At 38.3% G+C, this 27,358-nt stretch overlaps 1 protein-coding gene across 1 annotated transcript in view; it reads right to left on the reverse strand.

Moving 5' to 3' along the window:
• The window catches only part of ATRNL1 (attractin like 1), a 538,040-nt gene that overhangs the window by 74,622 nt on the left and 436,060 nt on the right, over positions 1–27,358 (reverse strand). The window contains exon 28 of the mRNA XM_040992049.1: positions 19,305–19,419. Within this exon, the coding sequence (XP_040847983.1) occupies positions 19,305–19,419 (115 nt within the window). The remainder of the gene's footprint in view (positions 1–19,304; positions 19,420–27,358) is intronic.

Raw genomic sequence — 27,358 nt, forward strand, 5'->3', positions numbered from 1 at the left:
GTAGCTGGGCAGAAGATGAAATTGAAAGGGATGAGCTAAAATGAGCTGCAAATCTGAGAGTTCTCATCTTTAAGAAATACTGATTTGTACCACTTGAATAACATATTGAACCATCCAAAGTAACAGCCTTGAAAAGCACTAGAATGTTTGTATGAAAACTGATCACACGTGGTGGCCATATTCCAAATACTAAAAGGATATGAAGATCTGGAAATTCTGATTAGAATCTGTATTTTCTTAATCTACAGATATGACCAAAATGGGAGATGGCAGCTGTACAGGACACAGGCTAAGCAAGAGGAATGTCAGCCGTGTTATCTTGTTATGCTAATCACACCGGGACTGGAGAGAGGAGACCAATGCAGCAAGCAAGGAGCATCTCAAGCACCCCACGCATCTTCATAGGCTGCTGTATCCAGTAAGAGGGATTTGACCTTGTCCCTGCATTGTCTGGCTGCTACAGATGGAGAAAGAACATGGAAGCTTCTTCTGATCACATGACAGTGGCCGAGCAGTAAGATGTTATATATTTCCATATGTGATGAAGATGACATTAAGATCAAAAAGTGATAACATGTTTTTTCCCCCATTAACATTTTAGTTAATTCCTACAATTAAGACTAATATACTCTTTTAAGTTTTATTTTAGATGAAGCTTACATAATTGATCAGGGTGAGAAAGACTGAGGGTCAAGGAAAAGTGGGTGTGAGCATCATTTCCAAGTTTTCCATTTCCTCTTCCTGCATCCGGGGAGGAGGGGAGACAAGGGGGGAAGCCTCACCCAGCCCCCACCCACCCCAGCACCCGGGAAGGTGGAGTGGCCCCCCAATACCAACCCAGCGTCCTGGTGTGGCATATGCGCCTAGGATCCTGGCCAGGTGGTTTTGGTCGTTCTGAAATATAGACTAACACTAACAATCTTTTTTTTAAAGATAAACATTTTACTTTCCTAGAAGAAAAAAATAATTTATTCTATGAAAACATAGTGATTTCAGAGAGGAGAATCTTTGTGGTTCAATTTCAAAATTATTATAGTATGGACTCAGATTTATTTTTCATTAGCATTTTATCAATTGGACCAATTAATGCAGGCAAGCCAGGAGTTCTGGGGATTTTCTAAAACTGACACAGGTGTCTAAAAACAACACAAACCGATGCAAATTCACCAATTACAAGACTCAGTAACAGCAGTGAAGCCCTGGGTTTGGATCTGAACTGCTTGGATACACACCGCCCAATCACGTGTGATCTCCAAATCACCCTGAAACAGGTCTTGCAGCTTCCCTTTGCTTTTTTTCCCATTAAGTTAAAAAATAAAGCAGATTAAATGAAAACTAAATACCATTTCTCTCTCTGTATTCAGGATTTCCTTCTCAGGAATCCATTGCAGTACAAGGATAAAAGTCAGAAATCCCAAAGAAAGGAAAAAGCTGGGCCCTAGTCCTGGCTCTGGTCAGGAGGCGCAGGTCACTGCTGGTGAATTTCTGGACCTCAATGCTCCTAGAGTTAAACAGCAGTAGTAGTAGCATCCGACAGCGGGACAAGATTAAATAAGAAAGTAGAAGAAAATACTTCAGTGACTGTTTCACAGGAAATAGCTGATAAATTGTGGCTGCTTTTTATTTGTTTTTGGTTTTGTTCTCTGCGTGGGTATCTTTGTTCATTTGGAGATTTACATAGACTACATTTGGAGAAATTCTATCCGTTATAACAGCTTAATGTATTATGTCTGTGCCCGCATAATTGATGGATGTTTATAATAGGAAGGAACTTCTTAGTCTCATATCCTGGTCTTGAAACATTTAATTAAAAAAATTTTTCAAATATTTTAACAAGATATGATATCACATTGTAATTCAGAAAATCTGTATCACTTTGCATAAGCTTGGATGAATCTTGGTCCCCATGCTGCTTTAGAAGTGCTACACTTTCTGATTATCTATCAAATATGATATCGTGAAGGAAGGAACTTCGGAAGAAAAAAAAAATTACAAAAATTCAAGAATCAAGGGAAGGTTTTGAGAGAACAGCACAAAGCCAGCCATAGGATTTGCTCATTTTTGGTGCCTTTTAACACATGCACCTGTGGCCTAAAGATGAGGCCTCAGGTACTTCAACAACAGAGAGGCTCAGCATGTACAGTCACACTGCTTGGTCTACAATATTTAAAATAAAAAATTGGGGAATGGGAAGGGGACAAACAAAGAAATGCCTCTACAACTTCATTTCTTTAGCTAAAAGGAGATATAATTTCTCCATATGGGAACACAGCCACAGTAAATTGTTCACGTTCTGAAATATGATAAGACTACTTAATAAATAGAGTTACATAGATATGTATAAATTCTAGGTTCAGCAAGCTTCTGAGGACTAGCCCAGAAAATCATACCCAGACCAACATAACTTCCGTAAAAAAATAAAGCTGTGATCTACAGATTAACTTCTACCTGTAATAGAGGCCTGAGAACATGCTTTTAACATTTTAGTTTTAAATAGTTTTAGACCTACAGAAAACTTAGGGACAGTACCATATATTTTACATAAGCAGGATACAGTGATCAAAACCAGGAAGTGGACAATACAGTAATTTCTTGCCATCCCCAGGGAACTGATTGTCTCAGATACCAGATATCAGGAGCTACGATGTTTAAATACCTAAACAAATAAATACAGGGGAGCGAAATCTAAATTTTAGGAAAAAAATAGTATCGTATTGACATATAACCTATGCATATGTTCCAGGATATTTGAAGCTATCTCTAGATTACTTACATTACCTCATTCAACGTAAATGCAATGGAGATGATTGTCATATTGTATTGTTCGGGCAATAATGATGAGGACCAGAAGTCTGCAAATACTCCATCCAGAGGATGCAGTCCAGAGGGCTGACTGCGCATCACTACTGAGCGACCTGCAGATTGGATTTGAATTTCACCAGTTTTCTCACTAGTTCTTTGTTTCTGGCCTAGGATTCAGTGTCCAATCACATGTACAAGTCATTACCATCTGTGTTGGGTCCTCAGTCTTTGCTTTTTCATGACATTGTCATTTTTGAAGATTTCTGGTTATTTTGTTTCATAACCGGACCCTCATTTGTCTTATCTTTTCTCATGAATGCACATTTAAATATCACAGAGGTGATAGTTTGCACTTGGTATGAGATATTGGGGGATATATGATACCTACACATTCTATCACTTGTTTTATTCATGGTATTATTTGAGTAAAGTCACATCTGCTAGGTTTCCTCACTACAAATTCACAATTTTCCCCTTTATTTTTATTTATTTTTTTAAGACTTCTTTTTATTTACTTGAAAGAGAGAGGGAGAAAGAGATGTTTCATCTGCTAGCTCATTTCAAAAAGAGCTATAAAGGCCAGAGCTGGGTCAAGCTGAAACTGGGAGCCAATACTTCTTTTAGTCTCCCACATACGGGCAGAGAACTAAGGACTTGAGCTGTCCTCCTCTGGTTTCCCAGGCATAAGCAGAGAGCTAGAGCAGAAGTGGAGCAGCAGAACTAGAACCAGTGCCCATATGAGATGCCAGCACTACAAGGTGGGTGATCAGCCTGCTATGCCACTATGCTGGCCCTTTAATTTTCCCTTTCATAATCAATAACTGTCTCACAGGCAAAAACTTTAAGATTATGCATATGCATTATTCCGCATCTCATTCTACTCTATTAATTGCAGATCATATCCATGGTTCTTGCCTTTAATACACTCTTTTAACAATTATTACTATTTGTTAAATAATGCTTTTTCTATTTCCCTTCCTTTTATTCTCATCATTTAAAAGTCTACTATGCACAAGTGTTACCACTTCTCTCCAAAATCTTTATTTATTCAACTGTGAGTCTGTTAGTATACATTAGGAATATTTAATCTGTCCTCTGAGACATTATCCAGTACTATACTTATTTCTTTTGGCTTTTTGTTTTTTCCTGGAAGTTGATGTATTTTGGTAATAATATTTTTGAAAGAAACCAACCTTAAAGAAGTTCACAGGAAAAAAAAAACCTTCATGGATTTCAATTATTTTTTGCACTAAATGAGCTTAATTTTATGTCAATTTTCCTATGGACCATTTGGGAATAGCCTCCTATTCCCTATTTCTTTCATTAAAGTCAGAATATTCTAAATATTCCTTTTGTTGCCTAATATACTCTGCACACCACTTTTGATCAGCTCCAAGACACCTTCCTGTTCTTCCTTGCACGCACACTGCACTACACATGTAGCTGAGCCACAATTAATTTCACTTTCTTACGTATGGTAACAAGGATTTTTCTGACATTTTCTGACTTTGAAAAGTGCTGACATAAGTAACCAATACATCTATATTTTCATATTGCTGAAATCCTATTTTAGGGCAGATTCCTGGAAGTGGGGTTGTTGGATAAAAAGAGCCCATATGCAGTTGTATTACATTCTGCCAAATTCTCCTCCAGCAAGGCAGTCCCCAGTTTGCACTCTCATCAGCAATATGTTGTCATACTTTTTAATTTTCACCAACATTATAGGTCAGAAATGGCATCTCGGTTGTGTCCTAATTTGCATTTCTGGGAAAGACTTTTAAGGCAGATGGGCAAAGGAGGTTGAGGGGAAGCCCAGATGGATGGGTACGGACTGCACAGAGAGCTCGAATGGGACTTAGGAATGTTCTAACAAGACTATAAGTCACCGAGGAAACACAGCAAAAGATGGTAATTCTGGAGCATAGGGGGAAGTTAGAAGCAATAATACAGAACTAAAGTGATCCACTGGAGGTACAAAGGAAGACAGAATATAATTTGCAATGCAATAAGCATCATAAAACATAGCTTTAAAAAAGTAGATTGGTTCTTACATACAAAAGACTGATAAAAGATAATGCTTAAAAATAGACAGATTTAGTGTTTAAAAAAATCTCTTAAACAAGAGATATTGTCTAAAAATCAGGAACACAGGTTACATGACACAACTTCAAACAGTTCATGGAAAAGTGAGGTTAAAAAGTTTACTTTGTTGTAAACAAATCTGAAATCCATGCATAATTTTTTTTAATATATATTTTCTATGAAGTTTTGAAAGATTTCCACACGGAAGCTGGGTCACCAAGCAAGACTCAGAAGAAGTTAGTAAACAGGTGGTTCTGGTAGCAGAGGTACAGTCTGGTGGTTCCCATCTCGGTCATCTAGAAAAGGGGTGGGTGCTCTGATCGAACTTCAAACACAGATAATGATGGAGAGCTCGGAAAGCACTCACTCATAAGAAACGGTAAGATAGTGGCATTAAAAATGGACAACAATGGCCTTATCAATCACCAAACCATAAGAGTGCTATGTTCGTGTATGGACAAAAAAAATAACAAAAGGCCCAAAGAAACTTGTTAAAATGAAAGAAAATTACATTGCAAATACTAACAAGACTTGAAATAAGCAGGCCACAGGACAGAGCTAATACAAAAACTCTACTTAATGGTGAGGAATCAATTTAAGCACAAGAAAGCTTTTGTAAAGTATTTTGTAAAGCAAATTTTAGAGCAGAAATTAAGGAGCTTTATCCTTTTAACAGCTGAGAAGTAGATAGAAATATTTTTTTAGCAAAGCACATACACCAAGTAAATGACAAAATACACTACAGAGCATGAATTCTCAGCTGGCTTATGAGTTGAATGCTGAAAGTTAGTGTCAACAAAGAACAGAAAAGGGAAAACAATGAAGTAATATGAGTATATCAATCTTTTATAAATTTAAAAAATATGGGCAAAAGAAATTGAAATATAATTTATCTTAGTGCAAAAAAAAAGTCCTGAATCCTCCCATAGCTTTTTCATAACATGCATTTCCATGTACTTTCTGAATAACTCTTACTGTTACACTGGAGGCATCATTTAGCAATAGTGATAGAGCGGTAAGGTGGAAGATGCCGTCCTTATCTCACTTGCAGGAACAAAGACAGTGTAATAAAATTTCTATAGCAGTAAATGAAATAACAAGTAGTGCGCTGAGGACGCAGAGGAATGGCCCTTGAACTTGAAGTTCTCTTGGTAGGAAATGGAAGATGCACGTGATAGGCAGAAGGATGGGTGCAATGCAACGGGATAGAGAGGCTGGTACATATATAACCAACGGTGCTTTAAACGTCACGTTGGAATCCAGCACTGTGACACATTTACCATCTCCCCAAAACCATCACATTTGCAGACAATGTTAAATGGGTCACAGGGTATGCGAGCAGCATTTAGAAGAATAGGGCTAAACTTCAGCAATGACCTTGAAATATCATCAGAGAAACTAACTCACTCCCTTTTATTGTGCAAGACAAACCACGGGCATAAATACAAAACACAGAATGGCAAGAAAGGTCAGGAAGGGACAGAGAGTCCTGCTGAGCAGCAAGGCGGGGACACAGGCAGCAGGAAAGGGCAGTTGGTTTTAAAAGAGGTGACACAGTGAGAAAGGAACCGGCCGAGTGGGTGCCAACAGAGTCCCCTGGGCTTGGCTCTCTGCCAGAACGGCACAGCAGATGTTCAGCTCTGAGGGATCCTCAGCTTCCTCATCAGAAAAGCCAAGGGACAGACCTACCTCTAAAAGGCCCTTTACTTTGCACGCTTGAGCCAACAACCCTGGGGGAGGTTAAACAGCATTCTGGGAGTCATGCAGTAACCCCCACCGCAGTACAGGCTTCAAGTCACGGAAGGAAGGACTCGGAGTCCTATACTGAACCTTAGCTGCAGTTTGGGAGGTGATTTCAAAATTGCCTTCTAGCACGTGATGGATTATTTGGGGACCATGATCAGCTGTTGTCTATTTCTAGAGAGATGAGAATACGATGAAAGAGAACAAAAGAATATAGAATCAAATTGCACTGAAGTCTGTTAAATAACACAATGAATTAGTCCCGGAAGTGGTAAGCATGTCTTTGGAGGAAGTCTTTAGAAACACTCTGTCCAAGATGGTTGCAAACAGGGTCACCAGCTGTGGCTACCGGCAGCTGCAGGAGCCATTTCAGCAACCTTCTCGCTGTGGGCTGCTGCAGTTGTATAATAGTATGCATAAATAGAGTAATACCAAATTACCCCATTTATACATTTTATGTATCTTTTAATATGGACAACAGCTTCCTTTCCATTTTATCAGTAAAGTTTTGAATTCAAATGTAACTTGGCCTTTCCCCATTACAGCTCTGCCTTCAAAGCTAATTGCCTCACAGAACACTTAAGGAGTCATTTTTCATTATGATGGTGAGCAGGGGGAAGGCAGATGGCACAGTCGTGTTATTGATTTGATGATCCTTCGTTGGCTTGTTGGATAAATGGAACTGAATGTATGGTCACTGCATCCAGACTTTCGGGGCTTCAAGGTTCAATCAAATATCAGACAGTAAGTTTAGGGGATGAGAATTCATTTATTCCCCTAATGCTGCTAAATGATGATCCCAGAGACCATGCAGGACTCCTCCAATCTCCTCCATGTGGCTCTGAGAAGCAATCTGAACTCCAGTTCTTAAGCTGTCCCTTCAGTTTTTGTCATTGCTTTCTATGCAAGACAGCTGTAGACGTGCTGCCCATCAGTTAAGGAAGTCACCTAAGTTTGCCTGGTCTATGCTCGTTTGCAAATTGTAAGGTGGATAAATGGAGATAAATTACTCATGCTTCAGAGGGCCATTAAGTTTTTCCCTAAAAGCCTTTACAGAGTGACCATTGTGACTTGAAGGAGTTAATGTAATTATACTCAATGCTCTCCTTTAGTAGAATTACAATTCTGCGGGTGCTTGCTTCTCCTCTGGGATTTTCATTAGAAGAGAGAGAATATTCACACTCAAAAGTATCGTAGATAGGTATTCTCATATAGCACCGTTTTAGAGTTTATGGCTGGACTTGAGATTAGCTGTTCGGATAACAAAGACTTTCTATTAAAATTTGAAATACTTCCTCTGATTTTGTTAAGGGGACCTCTGGCCCTGTGATGTGGTCCCAATGGAAAAAAAAAATTATGTGACCTGACCATATTTTCTCAGATTTTACTAGCTAACTGGAATAGAAACATATTTTCTCTAACTAACTGATTTCCTTTTCCATATCTGGTACATTCCCTATGTCAAAGATATTGGACTAAGTGTAGCAAAAGTTGTCTATTGTAGAACTGTCAGATGATAGGTGATAAGTTTTCACTTTATTTTTCCTGGTTAATTTTGCAGATAGAACAGTAAACATGGGTAAAGTATAACCAGCCCACAGCCAGTTCTTGAACCTGCTCATCTACAAAATCATTGATTCTAGACAAGTCTCTTCCTTTCTCAAATTGTATAGGTTTCTGTTTTGCAAAATTGTGGAGTGATATATATTTCTGTGTGTGTGTGTGTGTGTGTGTGGCCACTTTCCAACTTGTGTGTGTGTGTGTAAGGCCACATTCCAACCAGTGTGTGTGTGTGTGTGTGTGTGTGTGTGTGTGTGTGTGTGTAAGGCCACTTTCCAACCTCCAAAAATCCCAAAATTCTTTCTAGAAGGACTCTTCTGTACTGACTGTGTGCCCTCTGCAGCCCCTACCAAACCATTACTTAGGGAACCCTAAGGCATAATACGATGGTATTTAGCTGTGAGGCCTTTGGCGAGGAGAGAGCTCCAGGATGGGATTAGTGTCCTGTGAGAGGAGGCCAGAGCTCATTCTCTCTCTAGCAGGCGAGGATACAGCAAGAAGGTGACTGTGTGTAAACAGGGAGTGGGAACCCATTGGTCACCAACTCTGCAGGCATTCTTGATTTTGAACATTATAGCTTTGACAACTGAGAAATATATTTATTGCTTAAGCCACCCCAATTATAATATTTTATTATAGAACACATATCTAAAGCAGCACTATTCCATTAAATTCCTCCAAATGGATATAATCTAGGACTCCATAACTTCTGGAGAACAAAGAGCAAATATTCTTACTAATTGACAGTTTAACACAGATCATAGCATCCACTATCTTGAGAAACAGTGGGGAACTGATGTACTTGTTAAGTTCACTCATGCCCACAAAAGTCTAATTTTGTTCTTTCCTGGCTTGTTGACTACAAATAAATGACAGCTGAATAGTACCCTATAACTATTTTAAGGTTTATAGCAGTCGGTTATGTATAAGCTAAAATTGAAATGTCAATGAAATAGTTACAGGATGTGGTTAAGAACCTGCATTTTCTAACACACTGGTCACTCAGTATCATGTCGATTGACTTCATGATGTTGTAAACTTCCATGTTTCTTCCTGTTGTAGAAGTTGTGTTGTGGCTTTTCATTGCAGGGGGTGATATTCTGCCAGCTCCGCTTTCAGATCAAAGGTAGTCTCCCAATTAAACTGTTGAATTTATCTGGACAATAAGATGCTGAATCACCCATGGACTCCCTGAATCACCCATGCCCGCAAAGATGGAATTATGACTGGTTATGAACTGTACTGCTGTAATAATATGGAGGAAATCAATATGGAGGGAGGGTTTGTGGAGGGGCTGGGAGAATCCCACAGCCTACGGAACTGTGCCATAAAGTGAAGTAAAAAAAATGTTTTATTTATTTTATTTTTTTTACTACAAATAAATTTTTATCCCTGCCCCTTAACTCCTGATTTGGCTTTATAATATTTCTTTTCAGCATTGCTGAATTTTATTTTTTCCCCGATTTTTTTTGACCACAGTAATTACTTACCAGTTAATTCTAGAAATACTACAAAGGAGTGGCAGGTGAGAAAGAAAGAAGAGAAAAATGTGTTGGCTCTGTTGTCATGCTGTTGGTATCATTTTTCATTCCACAAGATCTGACTTTTTATGTGAGTTTTTTTTTTTAAATTGACCTATCTTAAAAGTATTTAAGTTTTAGGGATAATTCACTTCTGGAGTATGTCTAATTAAGTTCACTGTTCTTTCTTCTTTTTTTCCTTTACACATTAATCAAGTTTGGTCAATTACCATGGTAAAAAACAAATTAAACAATCTCAAAAAGAACTATGGTCATGTCACTTTACAATAGGCAGTTAAAGAAAACATCTGTGGTATTCCCCAAAGCAAATGGTTAACAGTCAAATGATAATGTCAACAAGCAAAAAACCCACAAAGACGTAAAAAAATAGTTGTCTATGTGACATTTCTTGTTCTTAAATTAAGGCTCCATGGTTATTTACTATTGTGGCTTTAGCCATGTCATTACACCTCTCTGAGTACATCTTCCTTCCTTACCTGTGAAATGACGGAGATATATATATATACATATATGCACACGATTAAGACAACACAAAAGCATTGAATACATCCATAACAAAGTAATACATGCTAACAATAATGAGACTAGTAATTAATATTTTTAAGTTGGCAGATATATTCAAGAGGCTATGTGACTTGGGTATAACTAATATGTGGGCATTACTTCACAGATGCTATACAATTAATTCTTCTGATTATAAAAGTTATAACCAAGTTGTATACTTTCAAAGCCAAAGAAAATGTTTTAAATATTAGTATCCAAAGAAGGAGCGAAAATTGAAATAATGACTGTTAAATAACCGTATAGTAGGTTTTATAATGCCATACGGAAATATAAATCTCTTTATTGTTAGTGTTCTCTTTCACCAATATTCCAATTTATACTGACTGTTAAAATTCTAACTAATCCAGATTTAATAAACATATTCCATGAAAGATACAGATTTGGGTTTGATTTCAGAGGCACATAAAAATCTAACCTGTCAAAATTATGGTTTCAAGTAAATTTTTACTTAGTAAAGTTTGTATTTGCATAGTGTATACCTTTTGGGGTAAAGAGTTCTATAATATATGAATATTAATTTTTATTCATTAGTCAAACATTTATCAAAGAACTACTAAGTACCACAAATTCGTAAGCAAACAAGTATTCAAAGAAAAATAAAATATAGCGACTGCCTTCAGAAGCTTACTACCCGGGAAGAAAGGATTATACACAGTGGCTCTGATTTGTTGGAAAGCAGTAAAGAAGGGAACTAGAAAATCCTACGGGATTTTAAGGAGAATAAAGTCAGTCACTTGGGTGTGTGTGTGTGTGTGTGTGTGTGTGTGTGTGTTGAGGGTGGGGGAAGAGGAAGTAGCATTATATGAAGCACACACACACACACACACACACACACACACACTCACTCTATCTGCTCATCTCCTTAGGTTATCATGAGGAATCTAAGGCATTCCACAAAGGGCTCCACTGAGCCAGCAGTGCTGTGCAGGTGAGTATGGGCAAGAGCTCTGTGGGTGCTTCATAAACTGGAAGGATGATGGAGAGAGACCATCACAGGTGTCACATGCCAAAGTAAATCTTGTGGCCTTCCTATCACAGGTGAGGGGAACTTTGCAAAGGTTTATGCAGCAGGCAGGGATCTGGTTAGATCTGTGCTTTTCTTTGGCAGCAGCCGGGTGCAGGAACAACCAGTGCCCGAACAAAGCATGGGAAAAAGAAGAGAAACTATCAAAAATTTCCAAACTTAATCACTCTACAACATTCTTCACAAAATCAACAGGTTAGGAGAGAAGTGTGGGTGGAGGTGGGGGAGTGGGGACAGGAGACAGGGCCCAGGAAGGAGGGTAAGGTGGCTTTTATGCCTCAAGAGGCTGTCCAGGTTGAGCTATTGCATTTTTGCAGGGCACAGGTGTTGGCTGGAGGCCCAGAGGATCCTATTCGCCACTGAGACGGTTCTCTGGTAGAGGGGAGAAGGTGTGAGAAGTTGGAACAGGGTCAAGCCTGAAGGAATGGGGCAGGACTAAGGGCAGAGGAAGTGCACGGCGCACAGAGGGAGGTGCACGGCAGTCACCACCTCTCAATACATTCTCTGCTGGTGCCTGAGGTTGCTCAAGGCACAAAGGAGGGGAGAGATCCCCAAAGTCAGGAAGTGACTTGGGGAGTATTTGAGACGCACACATTACAGAGGCGCAATGGCAAGCAGGAAGTGAAGAAAAGCTGTTCTAGCGGCCATGCATGTGTCACTTGGGCTCCCAGGACAGAAAATCGCTGAGCTTAGCATTTCTGCATCTGCTTTCTTTCACTTCCCCCTCATGGTTCACAGCACTGAACAAGTTTTGTCATTAGGAGTTGATTTTCATGTATTTGTTTCATGTTTATCTTCACACAAACTGTAACTTCTTGAGGGGAAGAATTCAAGTTCATTGCTCTACATCCGGTGCTGGCAGGTAGCAAACCCACACTTAAACATTTTCTTGAAGAAACAGAGACTTCATATGAAGATTCATGGAAATCACAGTTTGGATAGCAGATAAAATAATTTCCTACTGATTATTTTAGGGTCTTTCAATAACATGTCATTTTGGCAAGTCTCCTAGTTTTTCTTATTTCTCTTATTTTCTGGACTCTGTCTAATTTTGGTAGTCTATTTTTATCACAAAGCACAGACTTTCTCTTTCTTTTTTATGAAGATACACATATAGTCTTTAAATCATATTTGCATTTGAGGTTAAAAGATAACTAATGCACTAGATTTTTATCATCAACATTGGATACAATTCAATAGTTCTGTTTCTCGGTTCAGCTTCCCTTGACATAGGAAATGCTAAGATTAGAACAACAGCTGTGTTTCCACATGTGTGAAGCACAGTTACAGAGTTAGGAAAGAAGACCAGGGACAGAGGCTTCAAAAAATAGAAAATAATATGTTTTAAAACAAATAAACCAGGCCCAGCGGCATGGCCTAACAGCTAAAGCCCTCACCTTGAACGCCTGGGATCCCATATGGGCGCCGGTTCTAATCCCGGCAGCTCCACTTCCTGTCCAGCTCCCTGCTTGTGGTCTGGGAAAGCAGTCGAGGACGGCCCAAAGCTTTGGGACCCTGCACCCATGTGGGAGACCCGGAAGAAGTTCCTGGATCCTGGCTTCGGACTGGCGTAGCATCGGCCTGTTGCGTGCACTTGGGGAGTGAATCATTGGACGGAAGATCTTCCTCTCTGCCTTTCCTCCTCTCTGTATATCTGACTTTCCAATAAATAAATAAAATAAAACAAACAAACCCTGGCTTCAGAGGGAAGAGAGCTACACTGAGAGGCAGCAGATCTCAGGTCTGTGTGCAGTCCATCCCTGAGACACTAGAGAACACTCCATTTCTGGTTGCTGGTCATGGGATTCCTATTATTCATTTCTCGCAAAGGGGCACTATGAATTATCTCCACCTTCCAAGCATGCCACAAAGACTGGGAACTAGACTTTATCAATAAAATTTGTAATTTGGAAAATATATTCGTTTGTTTTCATATACTTGAAAGGTAATGAGACACACACACACACACACACACACAAGCAGTCTTCACGATGTTCCAGTGGGCCTCCATCCATGTCTGCCACATGGATGGGTCTAAGCACTTGGGCTTTCACCCGCTGCGTTCCAAATGCCCTCAGCGGCGGGCAGCACAGCCAGAAGGCGAGCCAAGAACTCTAAGACGGGATGAACCTATCCCAAGCAGCAGCTGAATTTTAAGAACCATGACACCCATGCCTACTATTATCATTATTATCTTAAATTTAAGGAGTGATACAAATCATTTTTGACCAATCAGTAGGAGTACATAGGAAAAAAGTTTTCCTAGTGGACATAAGCAGTTGGAGAGAGAAGTAAAAGGACCATGCAGAAGCATGTCACTGGCTTCCCCCACCTCAATGGGTATGGCTCGGTGTAATTTACACTAGAACTCTGAAATGGTATTAGTGTGAGATGCCTCTGAGTACTGTAACTTAATCCTAACACTTGTAAGTTCAACAGTTAATACAAGCCACAGACTCACAGACCTGTTCATAATTGCACAGACCTGTTCATAATTGCACAGCTAATTAGGGGCAGATCTGTGTCTGTCTCAGAGCAGTGACTTCAAGCCTCAGTTTCCACACTTTGTTGTCGCTACCTACACTGAGTCATAGTTTACCATAGTTTATAATGCACTTATGATGTGTATGCTTTCACTTTTTAATCAAAATTTTGGAGTTAAATAAACAGGAAGGAGGCATCTATCCTCTTATCCATTCAAGCTCTGTGTTTTAGAGAGGTCCTCCAAGTCTTCCTTTTTGACCCTGGATTTGAATCTTTTCCAGGTATAAGGCCTGATTGAAATGTCTTACATTTTTACCTGGAGAAATCCAGTGACCAAGGAGCACTCATCCAGGTATCCAAGGACCTGGGCTTGAATTTGGGTTCACTAGCTCACTGGTGAGTCTTTAACTTGCTCTAGAGTTTCAGTGTCATATTTATGTATTTACTTCTTTTTCACTGATTTATTTATGGTAAAGGGAAGAGAGAGAAGGAGGGGAACCCCTATATTGTTGGGCCAGAGAGAACACAGGAGCTAGGCACTCAGTCTCCGGCTCCCACATGAACAATGGAGGCTGAAGTACACACAGGTGCTGCCTCTCAGGGTGACCATTAAGAGGAACTGGGAGTAGAGCCAGGACTTAAATTCAGGCATCCCCAGTACTGCTGGTCCTCTCCCCACTTCTTCAAACTTAATTAAATCAACGTTCTCTCTTATATTACAAGCTGGAAAGGCATCCCTGCCAATGTGCTTAGACCTAACATTTTAAACACTATGTGATATTCTGAGGTGATTGCAAGCAATCTGATCATTCTGTCACATCTTTCAAGGAGAAAATTTCAAAGCCTTAGAAGAATCATTTTTGGTAATGTGGAGTGAACCATACATGAGGCAGAATCACGGAAAAAAAAATTTACTGGTTGACGTACACAGCTTGCAAATGTTTGGGATTTTTAATCCAGTGAGAAAAGTTCATCTACTTCTTGCAAGGAAGAATCCATAAACTGTGAAATCACAGACCGTGATCACAAAAGACAGCAATCATTATCATTTTCCATTTATGTTTGTGGAGAGGTCTATTTACTCCATGACCATTTCATCTTAAAGGGACTCTAAAATGCTTGGGGACACTTGTTGTCCAGGGTGACTGGAGGCACGCGTGGTTGTTTAGTGTCATGCAGCACTTACTTGTCATGTCATGCTTTCATAGAGATGTCTTAGCCACTCTGGGGTCAGAAGAGAAGCTGGCTACACAGTGAGCAGTTGCCATCAGCACACATCCCACAGTGACCCGAGAGAGTCTGGCATGGTTGGCAGTGGTTGCTCACAGCAATTCCAGAAGGAAGCAGCAGGTTCACAGGGTGTGGGATCAGGGAACCTAATTAATCCAGCACGCAGAATGCCAATAAGTCTACTTAATATCTTTTGCTCTGCTACACTAAGACACCTGGAGGGAGAATTGCTCATAAGCACCTAAACTCATTATATTACAAAAAGATGAAACAGAAGGCTAGTGAATGAGTAATCTAAGGGATGAATCCAAATAGCTTCTCTTGTAATCTCTGACAAGAGGAGAGCCAAGGGTAAGGAGCTCATATATCCCAGAGAGATATGCAAAGGGCCATATCCAACCATCCCTCACTAAACATGATTGAGACAGTCACCAAGAGAGAAAACAAAGTACAAAGACAATGGCATTTTAAAAATTAAAAATAAGAATTTGTCTGCTACTGAAAAAAAATATGACCAGATCACCTCCATTGTTTAGTGGTAAAATCCTGTTTCTGAGGGCAAAAAAAAAAAAAATCCACTGTGATGGGTAATTTTAGAAGTCAATGTGACTGGATTACAGATTGCTGAGAAGCCAGATAAAGCAGTATTTTGGAGTCTGTCTTTGAGGTTGTCTGGAGTCTGAATATGAGCGATACAGTTAGGAAAGGCTCCCTTCAACAGGGGTGGACACCATCCAATGAGTGTTTTCACAGGTGAAAAAAAAATGGGTTTCAAGAAACGGATTTACTCCTTTCCCCTTGAACATCAGAACTCAAAATTCTCTGGCCTTTAGATTCCAGGAATCACAGCAGTATTTCTCTGGGTTCCCACATCTTTGGTTCCAAGTTGAAGATTTAACATCACTGACAAGTCCGAATCAGAGGCCTTCAGCCTTGAATTCACCACCAACCTAAGTGGCTCTCTAGTTTGCAGAAGCCTGGGACTTAGCCTCCACAACTGCATGAGCCAATTTCCTCAATAAGTCCCCTCTCAGGATCTCTCCACTTCTATCTCCATCTCCATCTCTGTCGAACTCTAGTTGGTTCTCTCTGGGGAATTCCTCCTCATATGCCCAAGCTTATTCTTCACTTCAATGCTTTTATTTATGCCAATGAAGAATGCATAGGTCATTTAAGAAGCTATATTTCAAAAAGGAAGATTCTTGTAAATTTTGACATTGTGCAAAGTATAAGAGGACTTTCCGTCTAACAAGTGTATGTTAATTAAATCACCAACTATATTCACTGACATTTGGAGACAAAGAATCAAAGAACCCAGAGAAGACTCCTAGCACCCTACCCTCCCCACCCTGTGGGTGGGGCAATAACCCATCATTGAAGCTTCCCCTCTACCTCCTTCTCAATGCACTCCTCTTACCCTGCGTGACAATCCAGGAACTCAACAGAACTCTGTGGGCTCTAAGGGAGGAATCTGGGACAAAGAATGGTTAAGGTCTCATGTTCATTGAGGCTCATAGATGGCAGTTTTTGGTCAAGGTCACATTTCCTGGATCTTCTATTGCCATCCATGAACTGCTCTATGCATAGGGGGCTGTGATCTGGATAAAGACAGATGCAGACTCTCTATTTAGGTGTAAGATAAACCAGACTTTGCAATAAGCTAATCAATGTCAACATTTCCATTACAGGAGCCAGAATGATTCATAAATAATCTTTTGGATATGTATATCCTCAAAGATTGGATTAGTCTATGTTATGTTTTAATTGGCTGTGCTCACACCAAATATTTTGATGAAGAGTGAAAACATTCATTCGGTTTCTATACGGGTGCTAGTACATGCTTTGTTTAGTGGAAACGGAGAGGATAGCATTTTTCTCTACAGTCACTTTTTAAAAAACTGTTGTAGTAATGTGTTAAGAGAATTTTATTTTATTGTTTTCACCATTTACTATCAAAAATTTTAAACATAGAGCAAAGTTAAAAAAATGTGCAATAAACACGGATCTCCCTGTTACCTCTACTGTACCCTGAACATTGACTTGCTTCATAGCATATCTGCCCAGAGACAGCCCACGCAACACGTTTCTGAACGTTGCAAAGTGGATGCAGACAGCAAGCACTGCATTTTGAAGGAACCCAATCAGTCTTCCTACTCCTACAGAATAACTGGAAAATTTGTTACATTTTTTCTCTTACATTTAAAAAAATAAGAAAGAAATGCATTCTAATTTATGCACACAGTTCACCACAGCTCAATCTTTAGGTGCTCTAAGATGAACAGTAAAATATTTCAAGCTTTTTTTTTTTTTTTTAGTTTGAACTCTGTCAACAAATGCTTGCTTGTTAAGGACGTAAGATGCTGATTACAGAGAACTAAGCTCTCTGCTATAGAAGATCAGAAAAAATTATACAGAATGTTAATATTGAGTATTTTTTGTTCTTTTGTTATTCTGATGTCCTCCCCGTCTCAGTTATTCACTGAGTACAGAAACACAATGCTTCCCACGCTTTACTCCCCTCATTAATAAAGTGAATTTTATATTATTAATCTTATAGCCTTGTGTTGAAGATCAAGTGTGAAAAATAAAGAGCTCTTTACAAAAACCAGAGCCCTGTGCCCACCAAACATAGCATTTCTACTAGTAATCGTATGTATCCATAAGAGGCCACAGCCAATGTAATGGTCCACACTGTTACTTGGCTATTTTAAATCAGTCAGAAAATATTTCTAAGGTTAAAGGGACAGAGTATTGGCAGTTGCCTTCACTCAGCCCATCAGTAAATCACATTGTCAAGGATCTAGAAGAACCTTGGAGTATATCACACAGACTTGTTTTCATTAGTGAAGTGTTTGTTTTGGAAATCATCCCAGCTTGAAAAGAATGCTTCTATTAGCTAGACACAGTACCTATAATTATCCATCTTATCTGACCACTGCCAAACTCCTGTACTGACTGCATCCCATTTGCCTTGATGGTGCTGAAAGGAGAAGAGTGGGGCATTCGTTCAATGTATAAGAGAGGGAAGAGAATGTTTATTCCTAAGAGTAAATAGCCACAAGTGACTCCAGATAGAAATTTCTATGACAGGACAGCATCACGTGCCATAAAAGGTGATAGAAATCCTCCACTTCCACATATGGGGAAAGATTGGTTATGTGAATATCTGAAGTTTAAAGTTATAAAATAACATACTTTTCCTTTGCAAGCATGTGTGTGTGTGTGTGTGTGTGTGTGTGTGTGTGTGGTCGATCACAAATCAAGAAAGTGAGGAGTGTGCAGGAAACCAAGTAGAGGCAGAGAACCAAGTTGATTGTCAGTCCACTATTGGTGAGGATCCAGGAGCTCTCCACTGCTTTATGTCATGCTAAATGGGAATTCAAAGGAAAGATAGATTTGAAATCACCCATGCTCTCAAAAAGTGCCTATTCCACAAAGAATCAGGCAGATAAAATAATCATGATACAGAAAAATTAGAAATTCTAAATAGATGAAATAGGATGTGTAAAAAAAAGAGAGAGAGACAGAGAAAAATCTACGATTTGTGATCTAATGCGAGCCATACTCAACAGTGAGTAAAGCTTTTACAGAACGGACAACACAGCACTGGGGAATCCTCCTAGGCAATACAAAGCATTAATTTGTCCCAAGTTTAGAATGTGCTTTCCATGTAGGAAAAGGACAATCAGAGCAATGACTGTCTATGCCCATCACGGGGAGAGGATTCCCCTGGCGCATCAACTACACCTGTCTTGTAGCTGGGAGCAAGACGTTATCTTAAACATGTTGAGATACATTCCAGAATCGTTCTTTGATGTCACTGTACACCTTCCAAACATACAAATAAATCCTCTGATTTGGTCCCATATTCATAATGCAAACCCTTCAGGGGACTTATAATTTGGCTTCTCATCTAACAAGCAAACTGTGAGAAATGCAATTGAGAGCTAGGTTCAATAATTTTTTTGCCCTGGTAGTGAGATTTCTCGTTGGATACAATCATTATAGAGTGTTTGTGAACATGCTTCAGATGTATGTCACACACAAATATGCATATGTCCAACATGGCTTTACAAGAAGCATTTGTAAATTTGAATTTACAGCAACGCAAACACCTAAATACTGGATAAAAGTTTATGTTCTAATAAAATAGTACCATACTACAAATTAGAATCTTGTAAAAGTCCTTACTGTGCAATTTGATGGTACTGTTTATTTCTCCTTTTCCACCTGCAAGGATTGTATAATTGTTCACAGCTCCTTATTTATCCTACCTGACTGTCCTGGGGGAGGGGCACCTGATGATCCTCGTGGCAGACAAAGGAACACAGTCAGAACAGCAGCTCTGTTCCCAGCACAGGGTTCCATGGCTATAGGTTTTGGCGCCCCCTGAAAGAGAAAACCCAGTTCAAAGTTGCATGATTGATATGACATTGCTGTTTTACTTCTCACCTTATCCATTCTTCAGTCAGCTAGACTGTTTATTACAGTTGCTGGGGAAACAACATGTGACGTTCAACCACTAATTCTGCAGTCAACACAGAGCTACAATGTGAAGAAATGAATGCACTTCACTGTATTTCATGGACAGCTGGTTAAGTCACAAACCTCTGAGATCATTGTCTTTCCTGTTTACTCTCATTCATGATGACTAAATAACCCAGCTGATTTAAGTAAGCAAAATTCAAACTTTTCTGCTACCTTATATATTTTATGCTTTTTTTCCGTTTGTCTCTAATTGCCTTGCTTTGATAAACATGTACACAGTGAAATGAGTACTGTATTCAAGCAAGTTCACACATCCTTTACCTTGTTTTTGTGGTACGGGCACTTAAAAGTTACTCTCAACAAATGGTCAGTACGATGTTGTTATGTAGAGTCCTCATGTTCTCCATCCGTCCTTTACAAGTGTGAGTTCATGTACTCGTTCACTGTGAACGGCATGCACTCACCTCCTAGCCCTCCTTGCCCTGAGTGAATGTCATTCCACTTTACCTTACATAACTTACTTTAAAAATCCAAAGTGAAATTATGCTGGTCTATCTCTGATATCACTTCACCAAACTCTATATTTCCTAATTACCTAATAAATGTATTTATACAGACAATACAATGTTGGAAATAAAACACTATAAATGAATATACAATACTAATGATAATGATAATAATAATAATAGAATCAGCTAATACTTCATTAGATCCTTATGGATTAGTGATTTAAAGTGCCTTATATACATGAACTGAGTTAAATCTTACTACAACCCCGTAAGATGTGCACACTGAGATAAGAGGTTAAGACAGTGTTCAGACAGATAGGAAAAGTAGCAAGGTGGGCATGTAGGTTTGCAATGGCTGCTTTCCAAGTTCATATTCCTAACTACACAATGCAGCTTTTTCTGTGTGTGCCTTTACAAACATGCACGCGCCACCTATAGACGCACATGTGCGCACACAACCTATGCATATACACACATATGCACACAGATACAAAGCGAACTGGGGCTTAAGGATAAAATGTACTTTGAAACATCATTTTGAGGACATCATTTTGGTCTAGAAATGGTGAGTTTGGCTGCTGTTTTACTCAAAGATCTGTGCATATATGAGACATGGCTGATTCTAAACATACATTTCTGCACAAAAAGCAGAAGAAAATCATTTAATTATTAGAAAAAGTATCTCTTCAGTTGTTTTTTCAATGATATTTGAACTTTTCTGAAGAAATATAGACATATGCAGTCATTCACCTAGAATATTCTAGAATATTGCAGTTTCCAGAAAGTTTAATGATGCATTAAAAATAAAATATGTCCCTTTTCATGTAAAACTTGGGCTGAAATTTCTGGTGACAATGGTTTTATGTGGTTATAAAGAATTTCTGCTTTATAGCATCATAAATCTCATGTATTAAAATTATCCTCATATAGATACGTTTTGGGAGTTTTCAATATAAAGGTGAAAGTGGCCATGATGGTAGAATCAAAGCATAAAAATGTTTCAGGACAATGCTGTAAGGCATGTTACAATACCTGTGCCAAGTTACATGATCTATGGTCTTATACTTCAAAGCTCAAACTTAATTTAGCAGACTTATTTTCAATAATGTTAAGTCAAAATCAGCATAAGTACGTAGGTATTCTCTGATGATGTAAATATTTAGAGAATAGGTTTGTAGGCTACTAACATTTATTTTAATATCATAAATGCAAAGCACATGTAAAGGTCAATTGGTTAAAGTACACTGGCAGATCATAAAATGAATCAAAGGATTTGATGATAGGGATATATTAGAAATACCCAAGTCCCTTTCACTATAATAGGAGATAACTGATAGTTTCTACTAATACGCAAAGTTTTCTTCTGCTGTCTTGTTTTTAGGTCCTCAGTGTAGTACATTACCATATGCAGATCTCCACGGTCATATTTTTAAAGTCTGCTTAAAAAATTGGAACAGTAGCATTTTATAGTTATTTTTTAGAAGTTGAGAAGTAGTGGTAATTGGTTTAGAGGATTTAGAAACTCAGAAACTGGTTTGGTCATACATCAGTTGATCGACTTGCCAGATTACCTGTCTGATGTTTTTTAGCAGAAAATATTTTAAACATTAAGAGCATTAATTGAGAGCAAGATTCGTAAACAAAAACAAACAATTAAAAAACCACAACTATACATTTCAGGTGGAATACGGTCTAATTATTTGACACTTGACACTTTAGATACTCAGTAGCAGACAAGGGTAGTAGAAATTGTGATCAAGGAATAGGAATTATGCCTGTATAACAGCGATTTCTACAAAAGCTTCCTCGAAATAATTCCCACATTCTTGATTCTACTGCCACTGTATACAAAACATTCAAAAATCTCCTTATGCTGATAAGCCAAATAAAAGGAAATTATAGTCTTATTTTAAATCTAATTGGTTTATAATTTTCTCTAATTTTTAGCTCTAGAAATTTTCATTAAAAAGATTTTTAGTAACATGAATAATTTATTATGTTTCCCAGCTCTTTGACACTTCTGGAAGTAACTCATATAAATTAAAAAATGATTTCTGAAAAGTGTGGCCAATACTACTTTAAATATAGAATTTTAAATGTGAAAAAATATACTTCATAGTACTTGAGTTATACAACAGAAAAGAGGGCAATACCACCTACAATAACATCTGCAGTACTCTGAGGTTTGTCAGCTGTTTTGTGATAACCATGAATCAAAATCATTTCACAACATAGCATGTTCACTGAAATATGCAATTTATCATGCATTTTCCATGGCTGCTTTTGGAAGAGATAAGGTATGGGTTGGTTTGCCCACAACACACAGCAACTGTGCTTTCTCTACCTCTGGACATGCTCATCTTGCTTGTACCACAGGAAGCTGGTGTTGGGCTGTGCCAGAAAACATCACTGACAGTTATGTAACTAACAATCCTTGTTTATTTGGCACACAGAACATTAAAAAAAAAAAAGCATTAATTTTGTTTCCTCTAGTGTTTTTGAAACTATTGTACTTTTATTTTCAAGTAGTTTTGGGGGGAGGCAAAAATTATGTTAAATCATTTCCATTTTCAGCTACTAAGCCATGCAAGCAAAGAAGCTTCTGGAATCACAATGGCACTCAAGATTATAATTCCTAATGCCCATGAATGTGTTCAGAAAGTGAGGTGACCATGTGAGCACAGGATCTGTCTTGGGAAATTGCTGCTACCTGAATTTCTGCACATTTAGAAAACACCAATGGGTACAGATACTTGTTTGTTTTTTGACTGGTCCTCTCCACTGGTGAGTAAGTCACTTGCTTCTAGAAATTACTCACTGAAAACCCTATCTCCACAAGTTAAATATTTAACAAAATTATATGATACCCATTTCAGTGGGGCTTAGTATAATACTCTAGGAATCAAACTATTAAAAAATCTTATGTTCTTCAAAAACTAGTAGTTATAAAATAGCACTTCCAAATTCAAATTTTTTATATTCTAAAATAAAACTACTTCGTTCTATATATTTCCCATTTGTAATGTAAGCAGCTCTCATTTGCTAATGTGTTTACAACTGATCTGGTGATACGCTAAATGCTTAAATGGGTTCTACCCTATGCCATGTATTAGAAACTCTTTCCATCATTTATAACGAAGTTGAAGCTCAAAGAGTTGCAGAAACATAAGTAAGATCGCAGACCTAATGGGCGAAAAAAGGATCCTGATCCCAGGATCTGTGCCAATACAGACTAATTTCTGGGCTTGTAGGATTAATCCTGTTATTGTGCTTGCTAGAACGCTTAAGGACTGACTTAGGTATTAACTAGGAAGCTGTTCAAAGTAATAGTTGCACGTATCAAAACGAGTCCAAGGGCTGCTACTTTGCAATCTGTGGGTATTAGTGCCCAAAATGGCACCCCAGTATCTCCAGACCCTTGTACCTACTCACTCAATCTTTTTTTATTCTGCACCAGGTCTTTGTTTCAGTTCATGAAAGTGTCCACTGTTCAACAACTTTTCCCTGGAGTTCCAGATTTTGTGCCTTCTACACCCCTAATCTACCTACCGACAGAAGATGTTTCCCAGGTGTCTTTAACATTCCTGACATCATGCATCTCTCAAAGCCAATTCAAAAGTCATCCTGTCCATGAGGCCTCCTTTGGTTTGAAGTATTTGGCCTCTTTCATTCTTGAATTTCATCTGTTCTACCTTAAGTGACAGCTGTGCAATGTTCTGTCTCACCTTTGAATCATGCCTATTAAGAGAAGGTTCAGACTTTTACTCCACCTATATTCCATGTTTTCACCTTCTTATCTTCAAAAGCTCCATGCACAGTGCCACCTTTTTGGGATAACATCTGCCAATCTTTAATTGCATTTATTGAGAGACATGCTATCTGTCTCTTCTTCCAAGTCCTACCCAAAGCATCTCTAATTGTGCATTCATTGTACGTGGTCAGTGAAAGTATGAATGAACGAAAAAATCAAATCATCACCTTGATCACTTGATGAGATGAATAAAAAGGCATGTCTTAATTTATATCTATATTATGGGTCTCAAAGGAATAATCAGAACACTGAAAAATAATATTGAGTTATTCAGTTCATACTCAGACCCAATTGTGCATGTACATGTAATATACATAGCACTGAAGATACTGTGTATGGAGATACTTTTCCTTTTTATAAAAATGAAAAAATTGAAATACAGAAGCGGTCTTCAAGAGGATACAGCTAGCAGGGGATAAATTTGGGACTTGAATCTAGTGTGATGCTAGAATCCAAGTTCTTAGCTACCATAGTTACATTGCTAAAAATATAATTTGAGAAATCAATGACTCCAATCCTCTCGTCTTGGCTAGTAACACTATAAACCAACTTACAACGCCAGTTACAAAAATATTCACATTCCTGCCCCACTTGTGATCTGTGTTTAGTCACACAAATCTGAGTGTTCAATCTGTATCATGCTTTGTCATGCAACAGCTGACAGTAAAGGGAAGCATTTCTGACCAACATACCAAGACGTTATTCCAGGACCAGTTCTGTCACTCTCAACGTGGTGCTAAGTTTATTACTAAATCACTTTCCTTAACCGGAGAAAGATCTGCTAGGATGACTTTCAGAGTGTCTTTCATCCTTAAAAATCTTTTAGTATGATTTATGACAACCTCCAGAATCTGTGACATAACATCTAACATCTTATCTCAGTATAGTCAATTCCAAAAATTCCAATCTGTAGTTATTTTTTTCTGCTCAAGTACTTTAAATGGCCCGTCTAATTTTTAAAGAACATTATTATACCACATGATGAATATATCACACTAGACTAAGTGGCCACCATTGCCTGCCAAAAAAGCAATTAGAAAATTGAATCAAGAAATTGAGGATTAATGTGAGTATGTTATACCTGTCAGCAGTAATAAGTGTTTTGACAAGAACAGAATAAAGTCTGACAGTATGCACAAATACTAATCTGATATATGAGAGAAATATTAAAAATGCAAACAACTGTACATTAATCACTTTAACACTCCCCTACTAAAACACACTTAACGCTATTCTTATCAAAACCATTTATAAATAAATATGAATTTTTTTCCAACAGCTTGCATTACTTGATATTTGTAGTTTAATGAATGTTAATATTGAAATAAAATTTAGGTTTTGTTCACATTACTAAATTATAACTAATTACTGAACACAAAATTTAATTGGTTTGATGGTTTAGTTCACAGCTAATAAAGTGTGTGGATTCTGTGAGATCAACAAACACTAAGCCACCTGATCTGAAAAACATTCTCTGATTCCATTGTTTAGACTTGGGAAAAATGAATGTGAAAAAATAATATGCTTTCCTTATTTACTTTTTGCTTTGCATAAAATTATAAAGAGAAAACTCATTATCTGACTTTATTAGATACAAAGAATTCACGTCAATAAATAAATTATACTGATGGACACTCTGAAAAATAGGGTTAAACTGCACAAGAAGACAATTTAAAGAGAATAAAAAATTACATGTGCGAACAGGTGAAGGAATAAAACGCAATATTCATAGAATCAGTATGCTGCCCCTGCCGTTCCAAAGCATTGGTTCAAAGCTCTGCAACTGTAAACTTCATTTTCCTATCAGAACAAATAGCTTTCTCTTGTACTGCTTCTGTGTTCAGTCTCTGCTCAGAACTTCTCACTATACACCAGCACATGCACACACCCACACAGGCTCAAATTTAAGCTTTACATCCATAGTATAATCCAGTTTCCTTGAGTTTGATGTTATTTTAACTGTGTGACACTGGTAACTTTGTGAGTGAATAGGCTACTTAGACAATAACAGTTTTAGAACCTGTCTTCTTCCACATGAGTAGGTACCAGAAAGTCAAATGGGAACAATATGATCTCTACTCAAGACATTATGTAAACATGGTCTGTCCTGAGCCATTTAATAAATATGAATGTTAACAAGAAGCATCCCTGAATAGTTAATTTTCAAAACTTTATTCCTGATAGTGCTTTTCAAACAGTTAAAATAGATTATCTATTAACATTTCCATAATTAGATGTTTAACCACCTGTACTTTTCCCAAAATTCAGTGTAAAAAGCAACCGAAATCACTGTACTTTGAATATGAATATCAAAACTGATAGCACTGCTAAGTGTGGGAGATAAATGTGCTTGCTGAGTCAAACTGCTGTCCAGGTTATTCCACCCACAGACTATGTCCTAATAACTCCCAGTCCTTTGAGAGCCAGCCCAAACCCGCTTCCTGCAAGAAACCATCCCAGATCAATCTAGGTCATGCCATCATCTCCTCACTCTATCAGAAAGAAAGCATTGTTTATCCCTCTGTATTAATTAAGAGGAGAATTATAGTGTCATGGTTAAGAGGATGGCCTGCCTGACCTTGATCTCTAATGGCCAAATGTGACCTGAGGCAAATAACTTTACTTCTTTGTACTTCTAGTTTTCCATCCATTATGCTAAGGATAGCTTACCATGGCATTTTTACAAGGGCTACAGTAGTTTCATATGAAACCCTTGACATATGCAGACCCACGTGTTCAAGGACTGAAATGTAATTCCTTTCTGCCCAGGTCTCCCTTTGCTTCAGGACTCCTCTCTGTCTCATCTGCAGAACTTGCTCAATTCAAAGGCAATCCATGTGAGGACACAGACCACATTTGTAAACCCTCTGTTAATGCCTTGAAATGGATTAGTTAAGCCAATTCAGGCTCCTGGGAGAAAACTGCATCAGTGGTTATCATGAAGGAAAAGCTAATTCCCATGGCGAACTTTCCACATGTGCATGACACATCAAGGCTGCCCTGGAGTGTTTTTATCCTGTTTCTGACTGTGAATAGCATGTGCGCCATAGGATAGCCCTTTCCTGAAACCAAAGATGGAGGTGTTCAATAAATATTTCATTAATAAATAGGTATCTTTTTTCCTTTTATTTTTAGAAAGATTTATTTATTTGAAAGAGTAAAGTGATAAACCAGGGGTAGGAGGTGGGGATGGGGTCATGAGGCCAGCAAGTGTGAGAGGGAATGGTTCATTTGTTGCTTTACTCCCCCAGTGCCAGCAATGGTTGGGTTAAAGGCAGGAGCCTCGAACCTCACCCAGCAGGGGGCCAAGTACTTGATCCATTTTGTTCTCTTTCCCCAACACATTAGCAGTTGGAACTTGAATCCATCCGCCAAAATGGTATGCCAGTTTGACAAGCTATGGCTTATTCAACTGCACCACAAAACTGGCCTGTGTTTTTTTTTTTCCCTACAAAATACACTAGGTAAATACCTAAATTTTGTGGTGAGGAGTTATACACAAGATCTCAATCTGGAGCCA

The sequence above is a fragment of the Ochotona curzoniae genome, unplaced genomic scaffold, assembly GCF_017591425.1.
Source record: "Ochotona curzoniae isolate NIBS_2020 unplaced genomic scaffold, NIBS_Ocur_1.0 contig_66, whole genome shotgun sequence".
NCBI classification, from domain to species: Eukaryota; Metazoa; Chordata; class Mammalia; order Lagomorpha; family Ochotonidae; genus Ochotona; species Ochotona curzoniae.